This window comes from Mustela putorius, unplaced genomic scaffold, assembly GCF_011764305.1.
Source record: "Mustela putorius furo isolate JIRA1106 unplaced genomic scaffold, ASM1176430v1.1 tig00003845_pilon_pilon_pilon, whole genome shotgun sequence".
Taxonomy (NCBI): Eukaryota; Metazoa; Chordata; class Mammalia; order Carnivora; family Mustelidae; genus Mustela; species Mustela putorius.
This window is the reverse complement of record NW_025421998.1, coordinates 13,168,271-13,195,800: the sequence shown is the minus strand read 5'-3', so window position 1 is coordinate 13,195,800 and position 27,530 is coordinate 13,168,271. Positions and strand designations below refer to the sequence as shown.

Genomic DNA, 27,530 nt, shown 5'->3' with positions numbered 1-27,530 from the left:
TTGCCATCTTACCAGTTAGAGTAAAGTGCAGAAACTCCACCTTCCTGTCCTTCAACCTCATCTGTGAGAAACCATCTTAAGTCTTTCTTCTGCACACATTTAGAGCCACATCAGGTGGTGGTATAATTCTTCCTTCAACCAGCACATAAAGGAGAACAGAAATATATTGTAATCATGCATATTTTTGCTCGTACCGTGTTATTTCTTCCTCCCTGATTCCCAGAGATGCTTCCTGTTCTTCTTTTCTTTCTGTTTGAAGGACTTCCTTCAGCCATTCTTTTGGGCAGGTGTGCTGGTGACAAATCCTCATAGCTTCCCTTGTCTGAGCTCGTCTTGATTTCTTTCATTCCTGAAGGGCTCTGGGTGGACTGTTCTTTTCTCTCAGCACTGGAGAAATATGCTCTTTTCTCTCAGTACTGGAAAAACATGCTACTTTCTCATGGCTTCTATGATTTCTGATGAGAAATCTGCTTTAATTCAAACTACCTTTCCTCTGAGGGAGAGGCATTGTTACTCTCTCGTTGCTATGAAGGCTACTCTGTTGTCTTCATTTTCTTTTTCTTTCTTTTTTAAGATTTATTTATTTGACAGAGATCACAAGTAGGCAGAGAGGCAGGCAGAGACAGAGAGAGAGAGAGAGAGAGAGAGAGGAGGAGGTAGGCTCCCTGCTGAGCAGAGAGCCTGATGCGATGCAGGGCTCGATCCCAGGATCCTGAGATGATGACCTGAGCAGAGGCAGAGGCTTTAACCCACTGAGCTACCCAGGTGCCCCTGGTGTCTTATTTTTCTGATGTTTGGTTATGTTGTGTCCTGGTATGGACTTCTTTGGTTTGTCTCTATTGGGGTCTTCCCAGTTTCCCAAGTGTGGAGGTTTATGTCTTTGGTCAACTTTGTGGACTTTTCATCCATTATTTCTCTGAATATTTTTACAGCCATTTTCTTTCTTATCTTCGGTGATTTCATTGACATGAATGTTGGATCTTCTATTACAGTCCCATGGGTCACTGTGTTTTTGGGATTTTTTCTCCCAGGCTTTCTCCTAGGCTTTCCTCTCTTTTCTGCCACCTGTCGAGCTTTTTATTTCATTATTTTTTTGGGTTCTAAAATTTCCATTTGATTCTCTTTTGTATCTTCTATCTCTTTGCTGGAGTCCCCCCCCCCCTTTTTCAAATGTGTTTGTGGCTGCTCATTGAGTTACTCTTGGAATAGTCGCTTTAAAGGCTTGTTAATTACTCTGATTATTGTGTTTGTCCGGGTGTCGCTGCCTGTTGATTATCTTTATTCATTTGCTGAGACCATTCTGGTTCTGAGATGCTGAGAGGTTTTCAATAGGAACCAGGACTTTTGGGGTATAAGGAGTGAGACTCTGGGTCCTGTCTGGACCTTCTGTTTTGGGCTGGTTTTCTGTGACTCCTTCATTTGGCAGGGGAAGGGGACACCACTTGCAGGTGCGGTGGAGAGTCTGTGCTCCACACCGGGCCTCTGCTGGGGCTCGTGGTGGTTCCTCCTTACTGCCACGCTGGAGGGGGGTCTGGCTCCTGCCTGGGAGGGAAGAGCAGAAGAGCCCTTGTTCTCCCCTGACTTGAGCAGCAGGCTGTGTGTGCTACTATCCAGAAAGGCCGGGCTGCTGGTGCCCTGGTGTGCATGCTGCCTCCTCCCAGTGGAGGAGTGTGGTGATGTGCAGGAGTTTCAGTGGTTTGTCTGGAGTGGGACAGTTATCTAGAGTTTTCCTCTCAGGAGGCTGCCCCTCTCCTGGCCTTTCGGCCAGAGAGAGCTGGGTTTAAGGGGAGGCACCAGCTTGGTGCCTGCTGGTGTTTCTGGGTATTTCTGGGCTGCCCTGTCTCCAGCTCCCAATCTGGGAGACAAGGTGAACAGATTGCCTATGGTCTCACCTCTGGGCTGCTCCTCTGTCCCCACATCTGTGCCTCCTTCCCTCTGCCTTCCAGAGTCTTCTTGTGACTTTCACATGTAACACCTTGGACTTGAGTACACGTAGCGGGAGGAGGAAGACAACATCTCCCAGAAGCAGAGTCCTCCAAGCTGTGACTCAAATATCGAATTTTTTTAAGGAACCGTACATTTATTTTAAGCTTCATTTTGATAGTCAGGGTCAGTGTCGTCAGGTTCACAGGATGCTGGGGTGCTTTGTATGATCAACAGATACTTTGTAGGTCCACTTTCATAAACCTGCCCTTTGGATATCTGGCTTTGTATTTTATTGTGCCGATTAGAAGGCATCCGTGTTGTGCCCCCTGATGCCGTGTTCGCAGTGCTCACTGCTGCCTGGGGTTTAGGGCTAGTTCGAGATTGGGTGTGGATTGCAGGTAATGTCTTTATGATGTCAGAGAATGACTCTGTCCCAGGTTTTGCTGTTTTTAATCGGGGATGGGCCCTTGATCTTGCCAGATGGCGCTTTGCTCCCTATGGGAACGTGGTGTGCCTTTACTCCCGGTTGTGTGTGCTGGGTTTAGGTACCGTCCCTAATCTTGTGCACGGAGCTGATACTGAGCCTCTGGCCAGAAGGACAGCCTGCCCTTAGGAATTTCATATGACAAAGGCTTATGCAGGCAAGCGTGCTCTTTCTCCCTCATATACAGGTTCCTGGGAGTCCCTTTATGGTTGATGTGGCAGAGCTGATCCGTGTGACCCTGACAACCCAGTCTCCATCTGTTAACTGGTCTGCCATTGTCAGTGTGTGTCCCCTCATTCTCGTGAATCAAGATGGTGGGTAGAGAGCCAGACATCGTGACTGTATTCCCAGCAACAGAGGGAGAAAAGGAAGAACAGGCTCTCTTTAAGGAACATTCCAGTAGCTCTCACATGACCTTTCAGACTCCATCTCATGGGCCACCTCTTGCTATGTGGGGAGCCTGGACCATGAAGTGTTTATTTTAGGTCACCAAGCCCCAGATGAGAGGAAGGGGATAGACGATTGTGCTAGAGGTGGAGAAGGGATCTGAGGACAGCGGCCAGCTCTGCCTTCGCCTCTCTCCTAGCCCCTGACGCCACTGCCCAGCATGTTGCCCTCCCTTTGGCCCAGTCTGCCTTTTCAGGCCCTCCTTCCCTCCTGGCGCAGCCCTTGGTCTGTAGCTGTCTCTGTTTCCCTGTCCTAACTCCAGATCGTGGAGTGAGGACAGCTGGGGTGGTGCACAGACCAAGTCCCAGAGCTGTGTCCTCAGCCGGATCCCCGGAGAGAGAGAGCGGTTCCAGAGCGTTAGGAGAATGGGGTGTGTGTGTGATAGACGCGGGGGAAGCGGCCTCCCTTGTTAGATCTGATACACCATTTTTATAGGAGCTGATGAAGGATTTCAGTGCCAAACCCAGGACAGTGGGACTCGGAGGTTTGGCAGGCACGATGGGGCGTGGGGCCCCACGGTACCGTGACCCCTTCTCAGACAACACCTGCCTGTCTCCTCGTCTCATGGGTTGGAATTCAGATAGTGCAGGACTGACCCAAAAAGGCAGAGCTGGGATGCGAGGCCAGGCTGCCGTCCTTTTCCCCAGGGACCCTCCACGCAGGGCACTCCCTCAGGGGGTAGGTGCCACCCCCCGAGCCCCTAAACATGGCTCGGTGGCGTAGGCTACCTGGGGTGTGGGGCCCCGTGACACAGGGTCCTTCCCAGGAAAGAGCGTGAAGCTGTGTGTTCTTTGGGCCCTTCGTGGCCGACCTTCTGTAAGGTCCAGCTCTACCTGTGTCCCCGCCTGTGCCTCACAGCATTTCCAGAAGCTTCCAAGTATGTGCGCGTTGCTAATGCTGCTCTGGGCCTCTCGTGGTAGCGCGTGTGAGCCCTGCCGTGCCTCTGGGCATGGCCAGCCACCCGCAGACTGTCTCAGTCTTCACCCCCAGGCCTCCTGGCTAAGGGGGGGCTTGGCGTCCACCTGCCAGACCCCAGTCACCCACCAGCTCCCATAAACTCTGTAGAGGCTTTTTAACCCCCAGGGCTGTCCTCACACGCTCAGCCTGGACATGTCCACGTCTGGACTCCATGTGCTCGGCCAGGACCTGAGGCCTCTCCCCACAGCTGACCTGACGTCCAGAGTGGCCATAGGCCATTGCACCATTGTGAGGTCCCTCTGCATCGGAGTCTGTCCCTTTGGCAGCCGTGTGGGTGGACCTCGGGGTACAGCCAGGCCTCACTCCGGGCACAGGATCTGGGCCCGAGACCAGGGCCGGCCTCCCCGACCCATGCTCGGCTCCAGCCACATCTCGCGGGGCTGGGCCCGACTTTCCCCCTTGGCAGCTTATGTGGAAACACGGTCCCTGTGGAAACTTCTCAAGTGTGTGGGGTATGTTGTCGCAGGCCCATCAAGGGCTCTGTGGAATCCGGAGCCCGCACACCCTGCCCCAGGCCTCCGTGGCCATTTCCCAGAGGACTGCTGGGCTCTGAGTGACTGTTGTCGCTGCCGCCGCTCCCACCGTCCTCCTGAGGTCGTCGCAGGGGATTGTGGCTGTTCCGGGCAGAGATGTGGCCTCACGGAATGGATCTGTGGTCCTGCAGGGTCACTGGCTGCGTACGCTGGGCTGGCGGATGCCAGGTGCCTGAGGGCTCTGCTGGAGTTCCTCTGGGAACGGAACCGGCTGCCGATGAGGGCCTGGGGCCAGAGCAGAGCTGGGCTGGAGGGATGAAGTGAGGGAGGAAGGGAGGGGCTCCTCTTGCCCTGTCTCTGCCTGTGTTTGCTGTTCTAAGGTGGCTGTCCTCCCTAATTCTACGGGGGATCGCAATGCCAGTTTTTCTCCCTTTGCTTTCGGAAGCAGGGTGGGAAAGGGCATGAGAGGGACCGAGGGAGGGGCCTCTGATGCAGGTGCGGCCGGCTGGTCAAGGGCCGGTGGGGTTGAGGTCAGGCAAGGATCCCTGGGAGGAAGAGAGGCAGAGTCTGCATGAGGAAACCGGGTCCTCAGAAGAATGATGGAGTCTCCGGGGCAGCCGTGCTCCTCTGGAAAAGCCTAGATGTTTATTCCACTCTCTGCAGGGGAAGAAAATCTGACCCCCATAGAGAACGAAGAAACGAGAAGACAAGACCAGGGGGAAACGCAGTGTTGTCTGTCTGTCTCTGTGAGATCATGGGGGCCTGTCGGTCCTGGGGAATGGGTGTTTGCAGCCCATCTTGAGGTCCATCTCAGCGCCGTGTTGGGCAGTGGGGTGGCGAGTGAGGCCGGGCCATCCTGTGTTTCCTGCCTGTCAGCCCTGCACGGGGCAGCTGGGGCACACGGGTCGGGGGGAGGAGGGTTGCTACGGTGGCCTGGGCGCTCTGGTGGAGATGCGGGCCCCTTCCCAGTTCTCTGGGAGCGAGTCACCGGGGAATGAGAGGCCAGGCCTGGGCACAACCCGCCAGGGCTCGGGGGCCAGGCAGGGATCTGCAAGACCAGACCGCGCACTGGTGCATGGTGGGAGGTGTGGGCCCTCATGCAGGCAGCTCCCCGGTGCCGACCTTGGGGTGATTGAGGACTGGTGGGGAGGCCTCCGCTGTGTCACACGGGTCTGTCTCTCCTGTCCAGGAGCGGCTGCTTATGAGTCTTCTGCCCCGGAATGTTGCCATGGAGATGAAGGAGGACTTCCTGAAGCCCCCCGAGAGGATTTTCCACAAGATCTACATCCAGCGGCACGACAATGTGAGGTAGGGCTGACGCCGGCTGGCGGTGGTGGGCCTCGGGCAGCTCCACTGAAGGAGGTGTGGGGGGAGGAGGAGGCGATTGCAGGGACGGGTGTTGATGGAGAGGGTGAGGGCAAGGGGATGGTGGGAAGTGAGGGAAGCAGAGGTGATGGATACGGGCTGCTGAGGGAGGTAGAGAAGGTGACGGAGACAGGAGGCGATGGTGGGGGGTGGGGGAAGGAGGTGAGGGGTAAGCGTGGGGGTGCGGGTGATGGCAGAGGTGGGAGCCGTGGGCCGGTAGGGGTGGAGGGTCCCTCGTTTGAGGGGAAGAGGGGCTGGGTGTGGGTCAGGAGGCCCAGGTGAGCACCTGCCGGCCGGGAAGCAGGTCCCACGGAGGGCGGGCCAGGAGAACACTTGGCTGACAGTGTCACAGCCGCTCTGTCCCCCTACTCCTCACTTCCTGTTTCCTGTGTGGGCTCGAGAGTGGAGAGGGTTGGCACTCTGGCCCTGAGCTGGTTTGGGTGGTGGAATTTGAGCGGACTTGGCCCACATTGGAGTGACAGCTGAGCGTTCTTCTGCTCGGCGCTGGGGCCTGGGGTAGACCTCCTCTTGCCCATGCTCTGTCTCTCCCGGCGGCCCCGGGAGGTAGGGATTGTTCCCATTTTACAGGTGAGGAAACGGCCTTGCCCCAGACACACTCTGGTGTTTGTGTGCTTGTCTTTCGAGACCCAACTAAAAATAACTGTGCTCCATTCCATCGTGCCTTCCCCGGGAGAGCACTTACACTAGCTAAGTGTGGCACCTTACTTAGGTGTCACTCAGGCAGGCGCTGGTGGCTGCCACGCGGCCCTGCAGACACCACAGAGTAAAACCCTCCTGGTTGTGTTGAGTGCTGTGGACTGAGTCTCCAAAGGCGCTGACATTCACCTAGACTTCCCCTTCATTCCCTTTCTCTCCATGGTGGGTAAGGACAGGGCACAGTGACCCAGCCCCCTGCTGAGACAAGACCACCGGAACAATCCAGGGAGGGCCTGAGGGAGGGGCATAGAGCATCTGCACACAGCAGGGAAGGCATAAGACGTCAAGAGCCTCCTGGGGTGGCAGGTGGGGGGGTGAGTCTGGTGCTCAGTGCCCATGTGCCTTTCTCTCCCTTTTTTCTGGCCTACAACAACAAACCCCCTTGTGCAAAGTCACCATTTCCTTCCACCCACATGCCCTGGGGGGGGGGGTGCCACGTTTCCCAACAGGTGCACGTGTAACAGCTCTGAGATAAGAGAAGAAGCCGAGACTGGGTCCCGTCCTTGACGGCACGAGCCCCAGCCTAGCTTCCCTGGCCACGCTCACATAGGGTGAGAGGTGCCTTCCTCCAGCCCAGATGTGAACATCTCACTGTCCTCCTCACCATCCTTGTTAGAATCCCTCACTGGTTCCCCACCCCATCAGGATTAAAGACCCAAGTCAGTACTCCACTCACAAGTAATAAGGCTGATGCCTTCAGGAACAGTGGTGTAAGGACATCTGTAAATCCTCTCCTCCATAGAAGCCTTGACAGTACTGACAAAGACTGTCAGAGTCCGCGTTGTCAGAGCACCGGACATGAGCCAAAGCCTGAGGAATCCAGGAATGGTATTTAAGAGAAACAGCTAAATCTTGGCAAAAGCAGTGAGCTTTGTAGAGTTCTCACTTACCCTGTTCACTCTTTTTAGCTCTGCGATGGCTTTGAAAACCACTGGCTGCAATCTCAGTGAAAACCTGCCCACTGACAGCCATCTGAGGGGACAGAATGGGGTTAGGGCTTTGACAAATTCTCAGAGAACTGTCCTTATTTGACTGTCTGGGAATTCCCTGGAAAACCTTGCTCAAGGCTTGTCTTTATTTGACCTGACTCAACACTCATTGTGAACAGCTTTTGCCCTGGGACATTTGTTAAAAACAATCAGTGACAATTGTTTTAACATCATGGCTGTCACAGGCAGTGATAGCAACTGAGGCCAGCAGCAGGGCACTAAAATCTTAAAACTGGGGAATGAGATGTCTGTCAGGGCTCTGTGAATGTTTCTGGGAATCAGAAGATCACGCCAAACAGTAGGGCTGTGTGCCTGCTCAGGAAGGACCACGAGGACTCTGGGCTGTCCTTGAGGTCTTGAGGCTGACCTTGAGGCCATGTGCAACCAGGAAGAGTAGAGTCAGGCAGAGCTGGAATCTGCTTGGCTACGTGCCCATCATCAAGGACTGAGAGACTTACTGGCTGCAGGCATGTGAGGAAATTTCTGTCTAGCCATTAACGGACCATTAGGCTAACCAACCAGAGATTTTAATGGTCTCACATGAGGATTTGTTAGAAAAGTCACTGAACAACAGCAACAAAAAGTCACTGAACAGATAACAACATAAATAGCAACAAGAACAACCCCAATCCTGAGGGTGGGAGGTGTTCTCAATTTCAGACTTGCCACCTTATACTATTCAGTTTTCCATAAGAACATGTGCAATATGCAAAAAACACAAATGTATGGCTCATGCAGGAATGAAAAAAGCAGTCCATAGAAGCTGTCCTAGAGGAAGCCCACACATTGGACTTCTAGATAGAATTAATTCCCCATTTTTAAAAAAGTTTTTATTTGAAAGAGAGAGAGAGAGAGCATGAGTGGGGGAGGCGTAGAAGGAGAGCGAGAAGCTGACTCCCCGCTGAGCAGACAGCCAGACATGGGGCTCCATTCCAGGACCCTGAGATCATGACCAGAGCTGAAGACAGATGTTTAATTGACTGAGCCACCCAGGGGCCCCTAAATCACCTGTTTTACATACATTCAAAGAACAAACTGTGTTCAAACAAAGGAGAACATGAGAAAGACTTCCAGAAATTCTGACTTTGAAAAATATAATACTTAAAATGAGAAGGTCACTGTGAGGTCGGGGAGGGGTTCCACATTGAGCAGATGTGAGCAGGTTGAAGAAAGAATTGGTGAACTTGAAGACAGGCAGTTGCGATCGTGGAACCTGATGAACAGAATGAACAAAGGGTGATGGAGCAAGAACAGAGGCTCAGAGACTCCAGGGACACTGGCCAGTCCAACAGCACACCCATGATGAGTCCCAGGGGAGCGGAAGAGGGCAGAAAGAATATTTGAAAAAGAATATGGCTCAAAATATCTCAAATTTGATGGAAGGCTCTCACCTACACATTTGAGAAGCTCGGTTAGGGCACACACAACAAGGACACCATTAGACATGTTGTAATCGAGCCCTAAGGGCCAGACACTAGGAGCAAACCTGGAGAGAAGGCGTGTCACAGGCAGGTGACTGCCCACAAGACCAATGTGTGATTTTTCACAGGGAGGGCTAGAAGCAGGGGCTGGGGTGGCACGTTCAAGGGCGGAATTTTGTACCAGGCAGAATCACAGTGAGGGCACCGCTGTGCTGCGTGAGGCAGAGGGAGCCTGTGCGGTGGGGGGTAGGGGGTGGGCGCTGTTGTTTCGACCACCCCACTCTGTAGGAATCAGATGCCCACACACCAGGCTTCCATCCCGCAAGGTAAGGCCCTGTCCCGACGCACACCCCAGCTGGGGCTCCACTGCGGGGCTCTGTCGCCTGTCAGCCGGCAGGAGGGGAAATGGCGAGAAGGCCCACTCGCATCCTACAGGCAGCCTTGCGCTCACTGGCTGCTGGCCACTGGCCTTCTTGGGCTGGGGGCAGGTCTGGTGGCCATGGAGTGTGCCCCGCCCGTATCCTGGGAGGTCAGCAAGAGCCCTGTGGCCGCATGGGCATTCCTGCTTCCCCCAGCCATGTCTATAACGGGAACCCGGACACTTCCCTTCCAGCCCGCCCTGAGGAGTAAGCAGGTTCATGTTGGGGGATGGTGAGGGCAGCCCTCTGCGCGGCTCTGGGCCCCCGCATGCCTGTCGGGGAGGCAGCCTGGTGCCTTTTCCTTGCAGCATCCTCTTCGCGGACATCGTGGGCTTCACGGGCCTGGCGTCGCAGTGCACGGCCCAGGAGCTGGTGAAACTCCTGAACGAGCTCTTCGGCAAGTTTGACGAACTGGCTACGGTAAGCACAGTCCCCATAAGCGCAGCCCCCATAAGCACCACTCCCATACGCACCACCCCCGTAAGTGCAGGTCCCTGGAGCTGTGGGGGGGGGGCTGGAGCTGTGGGGGGGGCGGGGGGAGCCCAGCTGGCTGTGTCTGGTGGGCTCCAGGGTACCACAGCTCCCGCCCGGCCACCTGAAATTCCTTTGCACAAAAGAAAGTGCTCGGCCTCACGTACCCCAAGTACCTCTAGGTGGGTCCGAGCTGGAAGATGCTGGCTGGTCGTGAGGCCCTGCGCAGGCTGCCCTGCCTTGAAGGTCATGTCTGGGGTCAGCTGGTGACGTGTGACGATGACAGAACCCCCTGCATGTGGCAGGAGAGTGCTGGCGTGCTGAGACCTTTCTGGGACCGGTCACATTCAGCCCCGCAGAGGTCAAGCCCAGGCCTCGATAACCAGCCCGGCCTGGGCTTTGGTATGGAGGCAGCTGCCTGCCTGTGTTCCTTGGACCGTGACCCCTTCCCTGTTCTGTAAGGACTTGGGGGGACCCAGGGACATAGAGCCACGCCCACCGGCCCGGCCAGCCTCCCTGGAGGTGGATGCAGAGGGGTCCTGAGCAGGGGGTTGTAAGGGAGGGAAGCTCTGCTCAGAGTCAGGACTCTTCTCAGGAAAGATCACTGCTAAAGGGCTTGCTAGAAAGAGTGGACGATGTCATCACACTGGCTGCAGTCTCGGCACCGAGCACGGGCGGGAGAACACTCGGTGTAGGGGGCGAATGGCAGGCCAGACCTGGACGCTGGCCCTGACTCCTCCCTGCCGTTTCCTTGAGGGGTGGCAGGAATCAGAGACGTCCAGCTGTGATGTCCAGATGGGTCGCGCTAGAACCCTTCCTCCTAGGGCACACCGGCGAGGTCCTGGGCCCGTGCCCCATTGGACCCTGTTGGTGGGAGGCTGCTTCCTCTTTTCCAGGATGAAGGTAGGAGGCAGCTCGGCACCGCAGGCGGGCGCTGCTTCTAGCCATGAGGTCGTTCCACGGGGTGTGGAGCTGCCTGTCCCTGGAGTCCCAGCGGCCTGTACTCAGGGGTCGGGACACTGGGCTCGTGCCCTGGGAGCTGCTGGGGCTCTGCCCACACGAAAGTTCGCCGGCGCCTTCTCCCTACCTGACACCTGCGGTTTGGGGAAGTACATGGAGGAGTGAGGAGTGTGAGCGTGTCCCATGTGGTGTGGGGAGTGTGAGCACGTCCCGTTTGGTGTGTGTGGCTCGCTGGCACGCGGGAGCTCAGCACCTCCTGTGTGTGGGACTGAATGTGTGTTTCGTCCAGTGCCTGGGCACCTGGTGGCCCGGGGCTCTCTTGCTGCTGCTCTGAGCTTTCCTGGGCTGCACCAGCCTCCTGCCCTCCTGAGGAAGCTTCCGGATGAGGCTTCTGTGGCCACTGAGCTGTCGGAGCACCTGCCGCTGGTGGAAGGCTGTGCCCTACCCCAACTGTCCCTATCCGTCTTCCCAGCGACCAGAGGTCCGCATCCTGGCCGCAGTGGGGACGTGTTTGCTTGGTGACTCGGTGATGAGCAGTGCCACCCGCCCGGCTGCCCCTCTCACCCCCCACTGCCCCAGGCGACTGTCACCACCCCACTCTGGTCTTCACAAGAGCACCTGCCCCTGCCCCCAGGACACACCTGTGTCCTTCGGCTGGTGTTCTCACTCTGCGTCTCTACTCACGTCCCAGCTGCTCATTTCCTCAGGTGCCGAGCGAGGGCTCTGCTCTGTCTGCGTCCCCTTCCATCCTGCCCCTTTTGCTGCCTGTGTTCTCAAGCTCTGCTGTTCGATTCCTAAACATTTAGGGTTCTGAGGTCCTCTTGATGGACTAACTCTGTCTTTTTTTGGGAGGGGGCAGAGGGAGAGACAGAATCAGGACAGACCCCCGCTGTGCCTTGAGCTGGATGAGGGGCTGGATCCCAGGACCCTGAGACCACGGCCGGAGCCAAATCTAACGTCGGGCACTCAACCGACTGTGTCACCCAGGTGCCCCTAATTAGTTCTTTTTTAAGAAATGACCCTCTTGGGACCCTTCGGGAGCTCAGTTGGTGAAGCGTCTGCCTTTGGCTCAGGTCACGGTCTCAGGACCCTGGGATCGAGCCCCACATCAGGCTCTGGGCTCAGAGGAGTCTGTTCTTCCCGGTGCCCCCCGCTTGTGCGCTAACACTCACGCTCGCTCTCACATAAATGAGATCTTGAAAAGAAATGTTCCTCTTTACCTGGAACCTAATTTTGTCCTGTGTTAGTATGTCTGGTCTAGCTTCCCTTTGATTATTGTCAGGAAGCGTGTCTTTTTCATCTTTTTCCACTGCCCCCCCCAACCCCCGCCCATTGGTTTGTGTCCTTTTAAAGGGCTGGGTTTGCCTTTTCTACCCGGAATCCGACAGTCCGCATTCGCCGGGCTGTGCAGCCCACTGTGATTCATCTCTGTTTCTTGTCGTTGTTTTACTTTTCCTGCTGGTCTGTGAGTTCTGTGACGTGGCCCCTTGTGCCCGTGGTGGCCGACGCGTTGGCGCCGTAACCACGGGGACTGCCTGGGGGTCTGCGGCAGAGCCCTCGACTCCGTCTGCGAGGCTCACGGGACACGTCTGCCTGCTTGGCCCTTGTGACGTTGTGCACGTTGTACGTTTTGTCATAAACCCCGTTCTGCATTGTTACCATTTTTGCTTATTCCCCTTTGACGTGAGGAGGCACAAGGGCAAGGTCGTGGGGGTTCATTCCACCACTCTCGGCTGCGTGGGATTGGTGGGCACGTCTCCACGCGGTTCTGCTGCTGGAAACAGGGCATGCGGGCTGGCCACGAGTCCTCTCAGTGTCCGTGTTTCTGAGAAAACTCTTCGTTTTTGTCCTCATATGTGGAATTTCTTGTCACTGGTGCAGAACGTGGCTGACAGGCGTTTCCTGGGTTCTCGCCAAGGACGGCGCTCTGGTCCTCCGGATGAAACACGCGGAGGATGTCTTTTTTCTCTGACCATTTGCAAGATTTTCCCTTCACCGGTGGCTTTAAGCGATTTGATTTGGATGTGCCTCCGCGTGGCTTCCTTCCTGGTGTTTGGGGTCCCACCTCGATCGGTGTACGGGTTCCGTCATCTTGGGAGGAAGCTCTCGGGTTTTCCTGATGCGCCTTGCCCTTGACTGTGGTGACCCGCATCCGAGCCGGCGTTAGTTATCTCGGTTCCTCCGAGTGCTCCCGTGCAAACCAGTCTGAGGGCGGAGCTCGCCGGGGAGTGTGTTCACATCCGTCCCTCCTGTGCCCCATCCTTTCTCCTCCTCGGGCTTCCCTTGGGCTTGAGCCAGAGGCCGGGACCCGCAGGGCAGCTGCACGGACTCACTGGGACCCTCGCATCTCGTGCCTTGGCTTTCTGGCCCAAGAAACGTGAGAGGCGGAATGGCCCGGTGGCCCGCTGTCCCTCCTTGCCCCACCGTCCTTGTCCCGGGAGCCGCTCCGAGCTGTCGGTGCCGCGTGCCTGGAGCGTGCCCACCCGCGGGCTGGGGGTCACGGCTGGGTGGCGCTCTTTCCGCAGACGTGCTGTGCACGCGCCATCGGGCTTGCATGCGGCAGACCGACGGGGGAGCGAGGGGCTCTGGCTGGAACGTGCAGCGCAGGAGGGAGGCTGGAGTGGGGCCGAGCGCAGTCAGAACCCGGACCAGCTGGGAGGAGGACGCGGCGCGCCTGTCGTCCACGCTCCGCTCGGGCTGACCCCAGGGCAGATGTGAAGTGGTCAGCGTGTGTGCAGGATGGCCCGAGGGGCGTGACCCCTGCTTCCAGAACGCGGGTGCACACATGGGTGCGTGCTGTCGGGGAGGCTGGAGGGACGGTCCCAGAAGGACTGTGGTTCCCGCAGAGTCGTGCACCCCGAGTTTTACTTTTCGGAGCTTCCTACATCGCTTGGGATGAGGCTTTCCTTATTTCTTAATGAGCAGGAAATCCACATCATTTCCCGAAAAACCAGTAGTGTCTGGATTTCCAAGGAACTTGTTTCTGGGAGGTCGTCCGCAGAAACTCGCCCTCACCCTGCCTGCTGGCGGCCGCCCCGGTGCTCCTGCGAGGTCCCTGGGAGGTGGGAGCGGCAGCGGGAATCAGGGCGTCCTGCTCTGGGTGCTGTTTCCTTGGGCAGACACTGCCTTTGCCGCTGGAGGGCTGGCTGCACGCCCATGGGCCGCGTGGGGTTGTGGTGGCCCAGGGACCACCAAGGGAGCATGTCCTTTGCATGCCCCTGAAGGTGGAGTCCCAAGCAGACAGCTTGAACCACGTTGGCATGTCCTTTCTGGGAGAAGGTTCCGTGGGCCCTGGAGTATGACCATTATTGCCTGGACCATGGGTGTTGGCAGGGGGCTTGGGGACCTTCTCCCCAGGGTCACTCACCGGTCCTTCCTGCTCTGCCTGCTTCTGGGGGCAGAGATGTAGCCTGGGGGTGTGCCTCAGGGGTCCCTCAGGGAGGGGACGTCCTCTCTGCGTCCACGGCGGCTCAGAGCTGTGGCATGGCTCCTCCTAGGAAGGTGTGGGGAGCCCAGCTCATGTGATGCTCCTGGGCACATGGTCAGGGAAGATGCAGGGAGAGGCATGGTGGCCTGGGCGGGTGGCCTTGCCTGCCATGCAAGGGAGGAACGCAGTCGGTCCCCCGTGTGACACGGAGGAGGCAGGGCTCACTGCGGTGCGCCTACTGTGAACAGTCTAGCCTAGATGATGGGAGCAGCCTGCGCAGGTCAGACCCGGCCCTGCCCTCAGGGGCTCCAGAATTCGTGTATGGAAATTTCTCTCCTGTGTGGTGGGCAGGGGGCGTGGCAGCCTCTGCCAGACACCCCTTCCCTCTTGTCGACACTGGCTGACGTCTGTCCTGTCTTGCTTGGTCACGCCTTTCCTCCGAGTCCTAGATGTCACCTCACCTTGTGCCCACAGCCTTGGCCCTCGCCCTTCTCTTGAGCACGACTGGTCACAGCGATGCCTTGTCACCCGCCCAGTGGACAGATTCCCTCTGGGCCCCGTCACCTGCTTGTCACGTCAGGCATCCTTCCCTCAGCAACCTTGTTCCAGGCGGGGTACTTGTCTGGGTGTAATTTGTGGATGGCACTGACCACCAGCACAGAGCCGGTGCTGTGTGTCACAGCCCCTCAGTCCCAGAGGACGGGCACGGCAGGGTGTGTGGGAGGCTGAGGGGCTGGGGGACCATGGCAGGGATCGCTCGGGGTTTCCATGGAGGAAGAGGTGAGGCCGATGAGGGGATGTGGATCCTGGGCTCCGGGTGGCCCCTGTCCTGGCAACCCGGCCTGGGGGACAGAGCGGGTTTGCGGCTGGGTGTGGGGGTGCAGAGAGGATGTGGGGCTGTGGGCTCCGGACCCCTGGGGTTGGTGGAGTACGAACAAGCAGGACCTAATTAGCAAGTTCCCCTGATGCCCGTCAGGACATAGACAGAAAACGGGAACACGCACATCGGACCCTTGGGGCCCCCTCCTGTCACCTTCCCTGAGCCCGCAGGCCACCAGCGCTGGGGCTCGGGTGCCTGGGTTTTCCCTGTGTGTTGGGGAGCCTCCCAGAAGCTCCAGCGGTTTCCCCATTCCTCCCCTGGCGTGTCCATCGCCAGCTCCCGGCCAGGTGCAGCGTGTGTCGTGGTTCCCGTGGCTCCCACGTGTGTGACCCCCCCACCACCTGCTTCCTGTCACGTCACACCTAGGTGCTGGGGCAGGTGCCCCGAAGGCGGGCTGCTTGGCTATTCACTGGGGTGCGTGTTTCCTGTCATTTTTCCCGCTCTTGTTAGCTCGTGATTCTCTTAATAGAAGAATGTTCTCACGTCCGCTGATGGGTGATCCTCCCAAACCGTACGTGCTTGGCTTGCGGCACGGGTCCGTTTTCCAGATGAGGGATCCGTGCCCTAGAACCTGCCAGGGGTGAGCAGGGAGCTTCTTCCTCCTGGTGCTCCATTCTGGGTGTTACTGGGGTCTGTGGACTGGGTGTGCGTGGACACCTTCTGTCCGTTCCCGCTGCGCACGCTCACGACTCCCACCCGTGGGCGCCCATCCTGGCGCCTCTGGTCTCCCTTGGACAAGACTGTCCCCCACCCGTGTCTAGAGACAGCGCCACACAGACGCGGCTTCTCCGGGAGCCTGGCTTCCTCCCAGAGCGGGTAGGTGGCCTGCTGATACTCGGCCTCTCAGGGCACGGGGATGGGCATATTTTTTTGAAAAATAACAGCAAATTCTGAGTTTGTGTGGGTGTTTCCAACTCACCAAATAACTTCACTCCTTCAATTTTTTTTTTAAAGATTTTATTTATTTATTTGACAGACAGAGATCACAGGTAGGCCGAGAGGCAGGCAGAGAGAGAGGAGGAAGCAGGCTCCCTGCCGAGCAGAGAGCCTGAAGCGGGGCTCGATCCCAGGACCCTGGGATCATGACCTGAGCCAAAGGCAGAGGCTTTAACCCACTGAGCCACCCAAGCGCCCCAATTTTTTTATTTTTTTAAAGATTATTTATTTGACAGACAGAAATCACAAGTAGGCAGAGAGGCAGACACAGAGAGGAGGAAGCAGGCTCCCCGCTGAGCAGAGAGTCTAATGCAGGGCTCGATCCCAGGACCCTGAGATCATGACCTGAGCCGAAGGCAGAGGCTTAACCCACTGAGCCACCCAGGCGCCCCTCAATGTCATTTTTAAAAGTGTGTAAACTATTTGCACAGCTCGGTTCCTCAGTGCAGACCCGAGACAGGGGTGCGAGGGAGGACCGCCCTGCCTGCGAGGTCAGACATCGTGCTGCACGCGGGGCTGTCCTTCGGGTGCTCTCTCGGCTCCAGGCACCAGGAGCAGGTGCGCACAAGTGACCGCCTGCTGCCGGGAGGTGCCCGTGATGGGCCCATCTGGGGCTATGAGACGGCCCCACAGCAGGACAGACATCTGCTCCTGGACAGTCCCTCCTGGCGGGCGGAGGATCTGGGACAGCAGGCCCCCATCTCACCCAGGGGCCCGCGCAGACGAACAGAGCAGATGCCGTAGTGGAACGGAAGTGGAAGCAAATGGTGACGTGTGCCCCTCCCAGTGATCGCCACTGCTTACGTCATAGGGTCCCTGCCCTCTGAGGCCCCCGAGCTGCCTGCATGGCAGGCCTGGCCAGTCAGAGCTCCTCGGTGAGCCTGCAGTCCCCACCCGGCGGGCTCAGCATGAGGCCTTCCCACCTGGATCCCCCACAGCCGTCTGGGTTCCGTTGGCTACTCCGCCCCCCAGCCTGGGTGGAGGGACTGTCTGGATGCGGAGGACAGAGGTCTCGGGAGCAGCTGTGCTGTCGTTGTAAAGGTTTGGGCTCAGCTCCAGGAACCACGGGGACGATTTTAAATCAAAAACACACCAAGGTCAATGAAAACACCCCTTTGGTCTCTCAAGCTGGTCAGCGACAGCCAGGACATCGGACAAGAGAAGGACAAGACGAAACGTTAGCCACTTACTGCCCCTATCTGCTGGGGGCCGCGTCCTCTCCCAGCCCTGCAGCGGCCAGCCAGGAGGAGCCGAGGCTTTGTGCTGGGGGACGGTCACCAAGGTCACGTCTGCCGCTGACAGGCTGCAATCAGGAGGCTGTGGCCCCGGATGCCCCCTGCTAAGTGGCTTTGCCCCCGGCCCTCATGTGGGGATCAGCCGTGCAGAGCAGTAACGTTCACGCTCGGGCCTCCCCGCGGGCACCTCCCCTCCTTCACGCAGCTCACACACACCTGCCCATCCCGACACAGGACACGTAGAGAAGGGCAGGAGGCTGCAGGGGGCACAGGGACGCCCCATGCAGGGGCTGATGGGCACATGTCACTCTTGAGGTACCAGCTCTGGCGATGGGTGCCCCCCCCGAAATCGTCAGCAAGAATAGTGCCGAACCCTCCGTGGGCATTTCGGTGGGCGGGCGCCTGGAACCCCAGACTGATCCCTAGGAGGACGTCTTGACAGCCAGGAACGGGCTGAGGCTTGGCAGCAGCTCCTGGTGTCCTGCCTGAGCCCTGGGCGGCGGGCCAGGGAGAGGGGGAGAGGAGCTCCCAGTCGCTGGCCTGTTTTGACGGCTGGGGACAGGGACGATGGGGACAGGGGGTTCCAGTGTCCAGCTCCAGTGTTGCCCGCTGGCCTGGAGGCTTGGGGAGCGTGGCCAGAGAAGCCTAGGGGGCTGACTCCCAGGGCCCAGGCCTCGGCTCTGCAGTGGGGATGCCTGCCGCCAGCCCTCTGCCTCTGGGCTCCCCAACATCGTCAATGGGACAGGTCGCCCCCGGCATGGCCTTCCTGTGGGACGCCGGGACGTGCTCTCAGAGCAGGAGCTGTGGGGTTCTGGGCGTGCAGGACATCTCGGGACCTGTGAGGTTCTCCTCACCTGGGACGCGCTGGCGAGACCAGCCCCTCGCAGAGGCCCACGGGTCCGAGGCCACGGGACCCTTGCAACGTGGAGAGAAGCCATGCTTCTCAATGCCTGTTTGTTTTTGGAAATGTCCTGTGTTTTCATGAAATTTGGAGTGTGGACGGCAGCGGATTTGCTGTCACTTTTCTGTGCGTTAGTGCATTTCGTAGAGTGTCTCCACTGTATGTCGTGGTGGACGTCCACAGACAGGACCCGCTCATGGGAAGGAGTTTTGTGAGGCTGTCCATTATTTTAGGGATGTGAATGCGAGCTTTCTGGGGGCGTCTGAGATGTGAAACTGCAGTCACAGCCATGTCACAGCCATATCACAGCCGAGACCGATGGGCTGGCCCACGGCAGGCGCCAGAAGCCCCTCCCCCTGGGACTGAGGTGGGCGCGACAATCTTAGTGTTGGATAAATGCTGTGGCGGACGTTCTGGGTGTCCCTGTGGGTGGTGAGGTCAGGGTGCAGACCCTGACGGTCCCATGGGGCTCAGGGCCCTGGCAGGTGATTCTTTGGTGACAGCTGCCCACATGTCCCTTGGACCTCCACCTCAGGGACACTCGGGGGCGTGCACCTGCCCGACGGTGGCTGGTGTGTGTGTGTGTGTGAGGGGTCTGACGTGACGCACAGTGTCCGTCACGAGGCCGTTGGAGCCAGAGGCCAGGAGGGGCGCTGTGCTGGGCACCCGGGGCAGAGAACATCCCCGGGAAAGCTGCTGGCTCTGACTTGGGGCAGCTTCCCAACCTTGAACGGGGCACGGGTTTGGCCAGGTGGGGTGGAACCCTGTGTGGGAACAGGCCTGTGCTCCGGCGTGCCAGCCCCCAGGCGCGTCACTAACGTGTGCTCTGTTCTCTTGGCCCCAGGAGAACCACTGCCGCCGCATCAAGATCCTTGGGGACTGCTACTACTGTGTGTCGGGCCTCACCCAGCCCAAGACCGACCATGCCCACTGCTGCGTGGAGATGGGGCTGGACATGATCGACACCATCACGTGAGTGCGTGCGAGGACCCGTCCCCCTCATGCCCCCATGGGCCCCGCGGGCCTGCGCTGTGCTGGCCGGTCTGTCCCGAGGGGCCGGCGGTCCCCTGGCTGCAGAGAGCTGGGCTGCACAGTGAGGCGGGGTGGGGGAGCTCCCGCCCAAGCTGGGTGCCCCGAGACCTCCCATCTGTGGTTTGCTGGGACGTGTCCTCATCCGTGGCCATCTGGGGCGTGGTCCGGGATGCATCAGGGGTGCAGGAAGGTACCAGCTTCACCACTTAGCTAGACAGGACACCCAGGGAGTCAGTGGGGAGGTCCGGCTCCAGTCCAGCCAAGTCCCACTGAACGGGGCTGCTCGTGCTCGTCTTCGCATGCAGGGGTGTGTGGGGGCTCTCTGCCGAGGGCACTCCAAGGGAGCAGGGGCATCTCCCGGGAGCACCACGGGCCGACTGGACCTTTCAAGCCAGCCCCTTCCTGTCGGAGTGGGATGAAGAGTGAGGGATCCTTTGTCGTACAGGGAAGGCATGGGGCTGGGGGGCCAAGCTGGCGGCCCCTCTGAGCAGTGTGGAGCAGTGGGTGTGGTCCGGGGGCATGAGGTTAACGGGGACCGGTGTAAGGGTCCACACTTGGAACCGGGAAGTGGTGGCCGCACAGTTGTATGGGAAACACAGAAGAACAGAGAGAGAAATGCAAACCAGGAGGCGTGGTGGGGCTGACCTCGCAGACAGGCCCTGCAAGGCAGGGTGGGGGCATCCATGAGCGTCCAGGAGGGGGTCCCTGTGCCAGTGGCGGCAGATCTGTGGTGGAGAGACAGATGCCCAGTGCTGGGGTCAGGGGAGGAAGACAGCCCAGGGATGCCAGCGGTCTGCTGCAGCTGAGGGGTCCTCTGGGTGGACGGGGGCTCCAGAGCAGGGGGTGTTGGGGCCAGTTCATGCAGACCCCGTGGTGATTCTGGGGAGCTCAGGATCGGGGGACACTGCTCGTTCCGCCCCGGGGTGACCCGCTCACCAGCTGCACATCCATTAGGGTTTCTCACTGTGCAGACATGACAGTTCTCCCATGTGTGCGCTCAGGACGGGCTTGCGAGGGGGGGCGTCTCCTGCCACTGGACGGGGCGGTGCCAAGGATGATACCAGGGAGGGGATGGATCTTCTGGAGGGCAGGTGCGTTCAGGCCCCGCCCCCTGACTGGGTGCTGACCACTCCTGAGGCTGGAGAGGGGTCCAGCCTGTGTTCCTGGTCTGGCGGGTGTTGGGAAGGTTTCAGTTTCTGTGTTGAGGACTACACCAGGAACTGGTGTGGAAGTGAAAGCCCAGGGCTCCCCGGGAAGCGTGTGGGCAGCTCCTCTGCACGGGCCCCTCCAGCTGCAAAGTGTCAGACTTGCACATCAGGCCAGAGTGCAGGGCAAGGCCGGGTGTCTTGGTTTGCGGTGCTGGATCAGGGGGCATAGATGGCGTGGGCTCGGTCCTCCAGGACCCACCCTTGAGCTGGTGCGGCCGCTGTGGCCACTGGCAGACCCCGACACAGCTGGCCAGAGTAGGGGTGGCCCAGGGTGGGAGGCCGTCTCCGTGGCTCTGGAGGCCCCTCTCTCGTCTCCTCTGTTCACGGCACACGTGTCTCAATGAGACCATCCCTGACGCACGGTTTACTGCGACGTGAGTGTCCAGGTAACTGTGCGTCTTCTGGTACCAGGATCCAGACGTGAGGCAGAACCTTCTGGAAGAGGTGAGGGTGTGCGGGTGGCAGGATTGGGTCCCTGTGCCCTTTGCCCCTTCCTGGCTCCGTGGTGGAAATGCTGTGAAATGAGCAGAAACAACATTTCCTGTTTTCTTGCTCACGTTATCCTGTGTTCCTTTCCTTCGCAAATTTAAAAAAAAAAAAAAAATTCCAAAATTTTAACCCTGTTGTGTTTGTTTCTGCACCTCTCACTAGAGGTTGACCCATGACTGAGAAATTAAAATAGAAAATGCATTTCATATGCACAAAGTTTGGTAGGTGTCGAGGACACGTCTACCGTCAGACCCCCGAGTAAGTGTTGCTGTAAACCCCCGACTTGCGGACTTCCGGACGACGCGCACCGGGGACCCTGGACCCGACGGGAAGCACTTCGGTCGCTGCTGTCCAGGCTCCTCGCAGACCGTCTCCCGGTGTTTCTGCACCTGGGTCTGGTCTGCCGGAGCGGGTTAGCGGCGTGTGGGCTGTGGCCTTGGTCCTGGAGGTGCCAGGGTAGCTGGGCGGCGGTCGGAGCCCGTCAGTGCTCATTCAGCCTGTCCTGGATTGTACACAGGGGAACAGAGACTGGGAGAGGGCAGGGGTTGGCTGGGCTGATGGGACATCCCTAGAAATGAGGGGCCTCCCTGCTCACGTGTGCTCCCCATGCAGAGTGGCCGCCTTTGCCCATTTGAGGGTCTGAGAGCCAAAGTCTCTAGATGGCCTCCTCGCCAGGCCCCATGTCCATGTCCTGTCTGTGTGTTCCAGACGGAAGACTCCATGGTCTTTATTTCACCATTGAAGCCTCTTGTCTTCTTTTAGAGTTTCTAATTAAGATGTTATAAGGGACCGGGGCACCCCCGAGTCTCTGGTCATTTGGGCCGCCAGCCTGCCTGGTGGCCAGGGTGTGGCCGGGAGCAGTCTCTGACGGACCCTGTTGAACCCTCACCAGGAATGGGGCCTTAGGGATGAAGGTCAGGATCTGGGAGGGCTTCCTGGAGGCCGCATCTCTGCTGGGCCACATCGTATTAGGAATAAGTCAGGTGAACGCACATCAGTGCCAGGTCTTAAAATAGGAAGGAGATTTGTATTGAATTCCCGGGCTTCCTGCTCTCCTAGGTGGGGTGGGGTTGGGCTTCTGCACATGACAGGGCTGCAGGGCATCTTATGCTGGGAGGGGACAGAGGGCAGCTTGTCTGGCGGGCCGTCCCTGTGTGTCTCATGTTTCCTGGTCTCTTCCCCTCCTGACAGACCTCTCTCCATGGGGCTCCCGTGTCCCAGGCTGCGGCTCAGCCTCCTGGCCCTTTCTGGTTGGGCTTTGCCATGGACGGGGGAGGCCCGTTGGACACACCTGCCACGGGGCCCCTGTTGACAGGCCGCCGTCCCACGGCTCAGCGCTCCCTCCCACAAGGCCTCGTTGCACTCCTGTCCCTTGGAGCCCACCAAGAGCCCGCTGCTTCCTCAACGACATGCTGTAGTGTGTTCTGTAATAACATAACTTCTGCCCGCTGGGGGAGAGTGGAAAACACAGGAAGACAGCATCGGAGGGCCTTGGCACGGCTGCCACATGTCCCCTTTGTTCTGACTTGTGCATTGTGTGCCTCTGACCGTGGTGGCGAGTCCTAGAGCTGGGGAAGGTGTGCCTGGTACCCCTTGGTCACCCCACATGACCGCTTGCACAGAGCTGCCTGCAGCAGGCAGTGTCCCCGGAGGCTGCAGGGACTCACGCTGTCCTGTGTTCCCCAGCTTGGGGGTGACCTCCCCACCTGGGCCTGCCGCCTGATTTTGACATCCACACACTTCTCATCCCATAAAGTCTACTCGAGGGTCAGGTCTGGAGCTTGGGGTCAGACCCTGGCCGTTCCCAGGTTGCTGCTAGCGGTCGTCACAGCGGCCTCTGGCCAGTGAGCAGGCACGAGCTTCTGACCGGGTCAGTGGGCTACAGAGCGGATTGGAGGTCCCAGTTCATGTCCCATGGGGGTTGCTCTGTGTGGGGAGGGACAAGGGTTGGCATGGACACACCGTGAGATGCCCGGGGGCCGGGGAGCTGGGGATCCTGGCCTGGAGCGGCCCTGCCCACCTGGGGCCATGCCCGGGAATCGTGGTCCCGTCCTCCCGCCTCTCCAGGCTCCCCTGCATGGGCGAGCTCACGGGTGTGGACGAGGGCCCAGCCCCACCCTCATGACGTGTCTGTTGCAGGTCGGTGGCCGAGGCCACGGAGGTGGATCTGAACATGCGTGTGGGGCTGCACACTGGCCGGGTCCTCTGCGGGGTCCTCGGCCTGCGCAAGTGGCAGTATGACGTGTGGTCCAATGACGTGACGCTGGCCAATGTTATGGAGGCCGCCGGCCTTCCCGGGTGAGTCAGGGCGAGGTGGTGCACTCTGGGCCGGAGGTGCCTGCAGGGGGCCCCCGGGATCTCTGGGCTCCACGGGAAGCCGGCGGCGGACAGAGAGGAGGCCCGGTGGTCGAACCACCCCGTGCTGTTGCTTCTCTCTGCCCTGTGCTCCCCCCGGGAAGGCTGGGTGCGTTTCCACATGGTCCGTGCCATGCTCCTCTGTCCTTGTCCTTCTTCAGACGGTCCCCAGAGCCAAGGCCAGGTGCTCCCGGGTGGCCGGGAGTGGAATGGGGCTGCAGGAGGGCTCCGGGATGCTCAGCACCGAGCATCAGCGGCGCTCGCCCCCGCGGCGGCCTGCGTGGTGCGTCTGTTACGTGTGCACCTGCGGGGACGCCCCTGGCTCTGCCCCTTCCGTCCCCCACTGCCTGCCCCAGAGGCCGGGTGTCCCTGGGATGCTTCCTTCCTCCTCCCTCCTGGACGGCCCCTGGGGGACGCGGCTGAAACAGGCAGCATCTGTCCTGACACGCCTTTCAAGGTGGGCTCAGAGGTCGTGCCACTGTCCTCTGTGGGTCTGGCCGTCTCTGGGCACCTGACCCCTGGACACTTACAGCCACCCGCAGACCTGTCCCTCCCACACGCCGTCTGTCATGCTCCACCTGTCCATTCTGCAAACACCCACCGTCTGCCACTGGGCGTCCAGAGAATGTGGCCAGACCAATGGGTGGATGGACGGACAGATGGATGGAAGGATGGAATTCACATGTGACTCCCCAATCCCAGTTTCATGCTGGGACCCCTGTGGCTAGGTTTCTGGGCTCCTCCTTGAGGCTCGAGTCCCTGAGCAGTCTGCCTGGAGGGACCAAGGCCAGGCTGGGGCGCAATGGAAGGTCTCATACACCCCGCCTTGTGGCCTCATACTGCCATGATTTCCCCAAACTCGTGTGCTGGATGAACGGACCAGGCTGCCACAAAGCGGTGGGCCTGGGTCCTGAGCAAACTCTGCCTGCTCCAGAGGTCCCGGGGGAGCCACGGTGGGCATCACCATCACCCCCCCACCCCCACCCAGCTCCAGACCTGCGTCCCCTTCCCCCTGCCAGCTGGGACTGTCACACGCGTAACTGGGCCTCCAGTCCCACAGGACTGAGAGGCAGTGGACGCCAGGCATCTCCTCCCCATCTGTCCAGGGAGGGTGCTCCCGGGGCTGACTCCGGGCTGGCCAGGCTGTGCCTCGGCTGGAACCCCCAGTGGCGTCCGCTCCCACCGTGTGCTTACACCTGAGACCCCTGCTCCATCCCTGAGCCTGGAATGCTGGCCGCTGACAGTCAGTTCTGTGACTCTGCGGCGGGGTGCGCCCCCCATGCCCGTTGCCGGAGGAGGACGCTGAGTGCAGGGGCAGACGCCTATGCACCTCCTTGCAGACAGCCTCGGTGCTAGGTGTCCCTTTGCAGTTCAGGGCCAGGCTGGCGGTGACCGTGTCCCAGAGCCCACAGCCCGGAGGCTGTCCCAGAGCCACAAGGCGGCAGGGGCTCTTGTGCTCTGGTGCCCGGTTTTTCCTGCAGGAAATGGAGGGGACACAGTGGTGTGGGGACTCTGGGCTCACAGGTGCTTTGCTCGCTGTGGGCGGTAGCTTTGGGCCCCGAGGCCCCGTGCTCAGGTGTCTGGGAGGAGCCAGAGCTGCGGAGTCCTGGGGGCCACTGTGGCTCCTGGGCTTGTGGCTGTGCTCAGGAGATGCGGGCTGAGGGTTTCTCCTTCCATCACCCGGAAACACACTGGGGTGAGCATGAGGGCTGTCCCACCCCGTGTGGGGGAGGGGCAGCATGGTATCCGTTCCCCTCCCCCCATTGCCTCCCTTCTGCCTCCTGCTCCTGCTGACGCTGGGCCCACTGCGCCCCGGTACAGGCTCCGAGCCCCCCCCACCCGCAACTCCCCCCTTGCTGGGCTCCCTCCCCCTCTTCTTCCCAGGTGACCCATGCTGCCCAGCGACCCGGGGAGGGCCCCTCCCGGTCCTCGTGTCCGCCACCGCCCCAGGCCCCAGGCACGGCTGTGCTGCTGTTTTGCAGGAAGGTCCACATCACGAAGACGACCCTGGCTTGCTTGAACGGGGACTACGAGGTGGAGCCGGGGCACGGGCACGAGAGGAACAGTTTCCTGAAGGCTCACAACATCGAGACCTTCTTCATCGTGCCGTCACACCGGCGGAAGGTGGGCTCCGGGACCCGCTCACCTGGGCCTGGGCCTTTGGCTGGGCGAGCTCCTGGACCCCCAGTCAGGGCCCGGGGTCCGCTCAGGCACTCAGCCATCCTGCATCCTCTGCCTCCCCTCATCTCCCTGGGCCTTTACCCTGCTCCTGCAAAACAGGACAGGGATGGGGGTGCACTGGGCACACAGGGGGTGCTGGGCACACAGGGGGCCTGTGACCGTTGTGTGGGGCACCCGAGGTCGCTCTGTGTAAGGGAACTGACCTGGACGTGCTCGGGAGGGCTAGTCCCTCCAGAGTTCAGGGTAGTGATGGAGGGCACAGGGGAGGGGCTCAGAGATCAACTGGGGGGTACAGGGTATAGGTGAGGGTCTCGGGGCACAGATGGCCCCAGTACTCCTTCAGGACATAAGCAGGTGGGATAGGAGGAAGAGCTTCAAGCTTTGCTGTCCTGTGTCCATGGATCAGGGCTGTGCTATCCCTTGTGCCCTAGGGACCGTGGCTGTGGCGGGCTCCGGGCCAGGACAGGCTGGGCTCAGTGAGCTCACTCCGGAAGAAGGGGAAGGAGGGTATGGCAGGTGTTGGTGGTGTGTGGAGGAGGGCCGGGTAAGGCGTTGGTGCTGGACCCCAGGATAGCAGGAGTCACCCATGTGGGTGTGGAAGGTGGGTCAGAGGGGCAGGGAACCCGGAGGTGAGTGGGTGGTGGTCCGCAGCCAGCTGCTGGCCCAGCCAGTGATGTCCAGGCTCCAGGGTCCCCCCGTGGCCTGGCCCCAAACCTTCCCACAGCTCCACTGGAGGACTGAGGCCTCACTCTGGTTTTCAGAGGCCCTGGGTGTAGCTGAGAGCCGTGTGCTGTGGGCCTGGCTTGCTGGTTCTGTCCACCTCTGTTTGTCCTTGAGCACACGGTCCCCGTGACCTCCCTGTCCCCGTCAGGTTCCTGCTCCCGGCCCGGGGGCAAGGGCGCAGCGCGGGTCTGCTGACCGGTGTCTGTGTGCCGGCTGCCCGCACAGATATTTCCAGGGCTGATCCTGTCCGACATCAAGCCCGCCAAGAGGATGAAGTTCAAGACCGTGTGTTACCTGCTGGTGCAGCTCATGCACTGTCGGAAGATGTTCAAGGCAGAGATCCCCTTCTCCAACGTCATGACCTGCGAGGACGATGACAAGGTAGGGGAGGCCTCCTGCCCCTGTGGGGACCTCTCCACCCAGGGCCGCCTGGCCCCGTGTGCTCTCCAAAGTGTAAATGCTGTTCAAAGCCAGGCTGCTAGTGTGTTCCTGGAAAAATCTTTCTATCGTCTTGCCTTTTTTTTTTTTTTTCAACTTGGACTTCCATGTGTTTGTGGGTAAACATGTGCATGGACCCCAAGCAGCTGTCCCTGAGGTTATCCATGCTGGTCAGATGCTCTGCCGTGAGGTTTGGAGCCTTGGAGATGGCCCATGAGCCCGGGCGCCATTGGGCAGGCTTGTCTCTGGCTGCCCCCACCGCCGGGTCTTCTGCTGTGCACCTGCTCGCCCCTCTTTGTGTTCAAAGCTGTCCAGTTCATGGAAGGTGGCCTCCGCTGGGGGTGCCAGCCTTGTGGCCTGGCTGCCAGGATTTTCCCCCTTTCCTCTCGGGTTGGTCATCGCTGTCTCTGGGTGTTCTGGTCTTCTGCTGGGTTTGGGGGGCAGTGCTGCTCCGTGGCGGTCCCAGAGTCCACTTCAACCATGTTGGCCTTGTGTCTCAAGGGGCAGAGACCCTGGTCATCTGGGGCAGGGGTTGCATCCCAGGAGCCTGGGATAAGCCTGGAGTGCCGCCCCTTTCCCTTCTGTGTCCTCATGTCCTGGGCCCCCCAGCCCAGTGTGGCTCCGTCCGTGACCTATGTCCATTTGCCAAGAACGCGCTGCTATCCACCTGCTCCTGTTTTCCCTGCCGTCCGGGATATTGTGCGGTGACAGGGAACTCCATCCCTGCAGTTCTGGGGTTGTTCAGGAAGAAGCGAGATTCTGCCAGGCACTCTTGGGGGTTCTTGCCGCATAGGTTTTTGTGGTTTTGACTGTGAGCGCACATTTGCGAGAATTTTGCTGGAAGTTCTTGAAGAGCTGCGCTGACGTGGGTTCTATCAAGACTGGCCTTCCCCTCAGCCAGTGTGCTTGGTGGATTTTGGAAGTCCCAGGCAGGCAGACATGTGCAGATGTGTTCCTGGGGGTCCCCTTTGTGCAGACCCTGGTCTAAGAGTGTCCCCCATGCAAGGGCTCCCCTCACTGGTGTTTGTGATGGGGCCACTGGAGGCAGGCCGTCTTAGAGCTTTGACCTCACTGC

At 59.5% G+C, this 27,530-nt stretch overlaps 1 protein-coding gene across 3 annotated transcripts in view; it reads left to right on the top strand.

The window, feature by feature from the left end:
- Positions 1 to 27,530, top strand: part of ADCY1 (adenylate cyclase 1) — a 92,851-nt gene that overhangs the window by 30,242 nt on the left and 35,079 nt on the right. For all 3 annotated transcript variants that reach the window (XM_045089580.1, XM_013059645.2, XM_013059650.2), the window contains exons 3-8: positions 5,498 to 5,616; positions 9,528 to 9,639; positions 18,874 to 19,001; positions 22,898 to 23,056; positions 25,096 to 25,237; positions 26,243 to 26,398. In XM_045089580.1, coding sequence (XP_044945515.1) covers positions 5,498 to 5,616; positions 9,528 to 9,639; positions 18,874 to 19,001; positions 22,898 to 23,056; positions 25,096 to 25,237; positions 26,243 to 26,398 — 816 coding nt within the window. The remainder of the gene's footprint in view (positions 1 to 5,497; positions 5,617 to 9,527; positions 9,640 to 18,873; positions 19,002 to 22,897; positions 23,057 to 25,095; positions 25,238 to 26,242; positions 26,399 to 27,530) is intronic.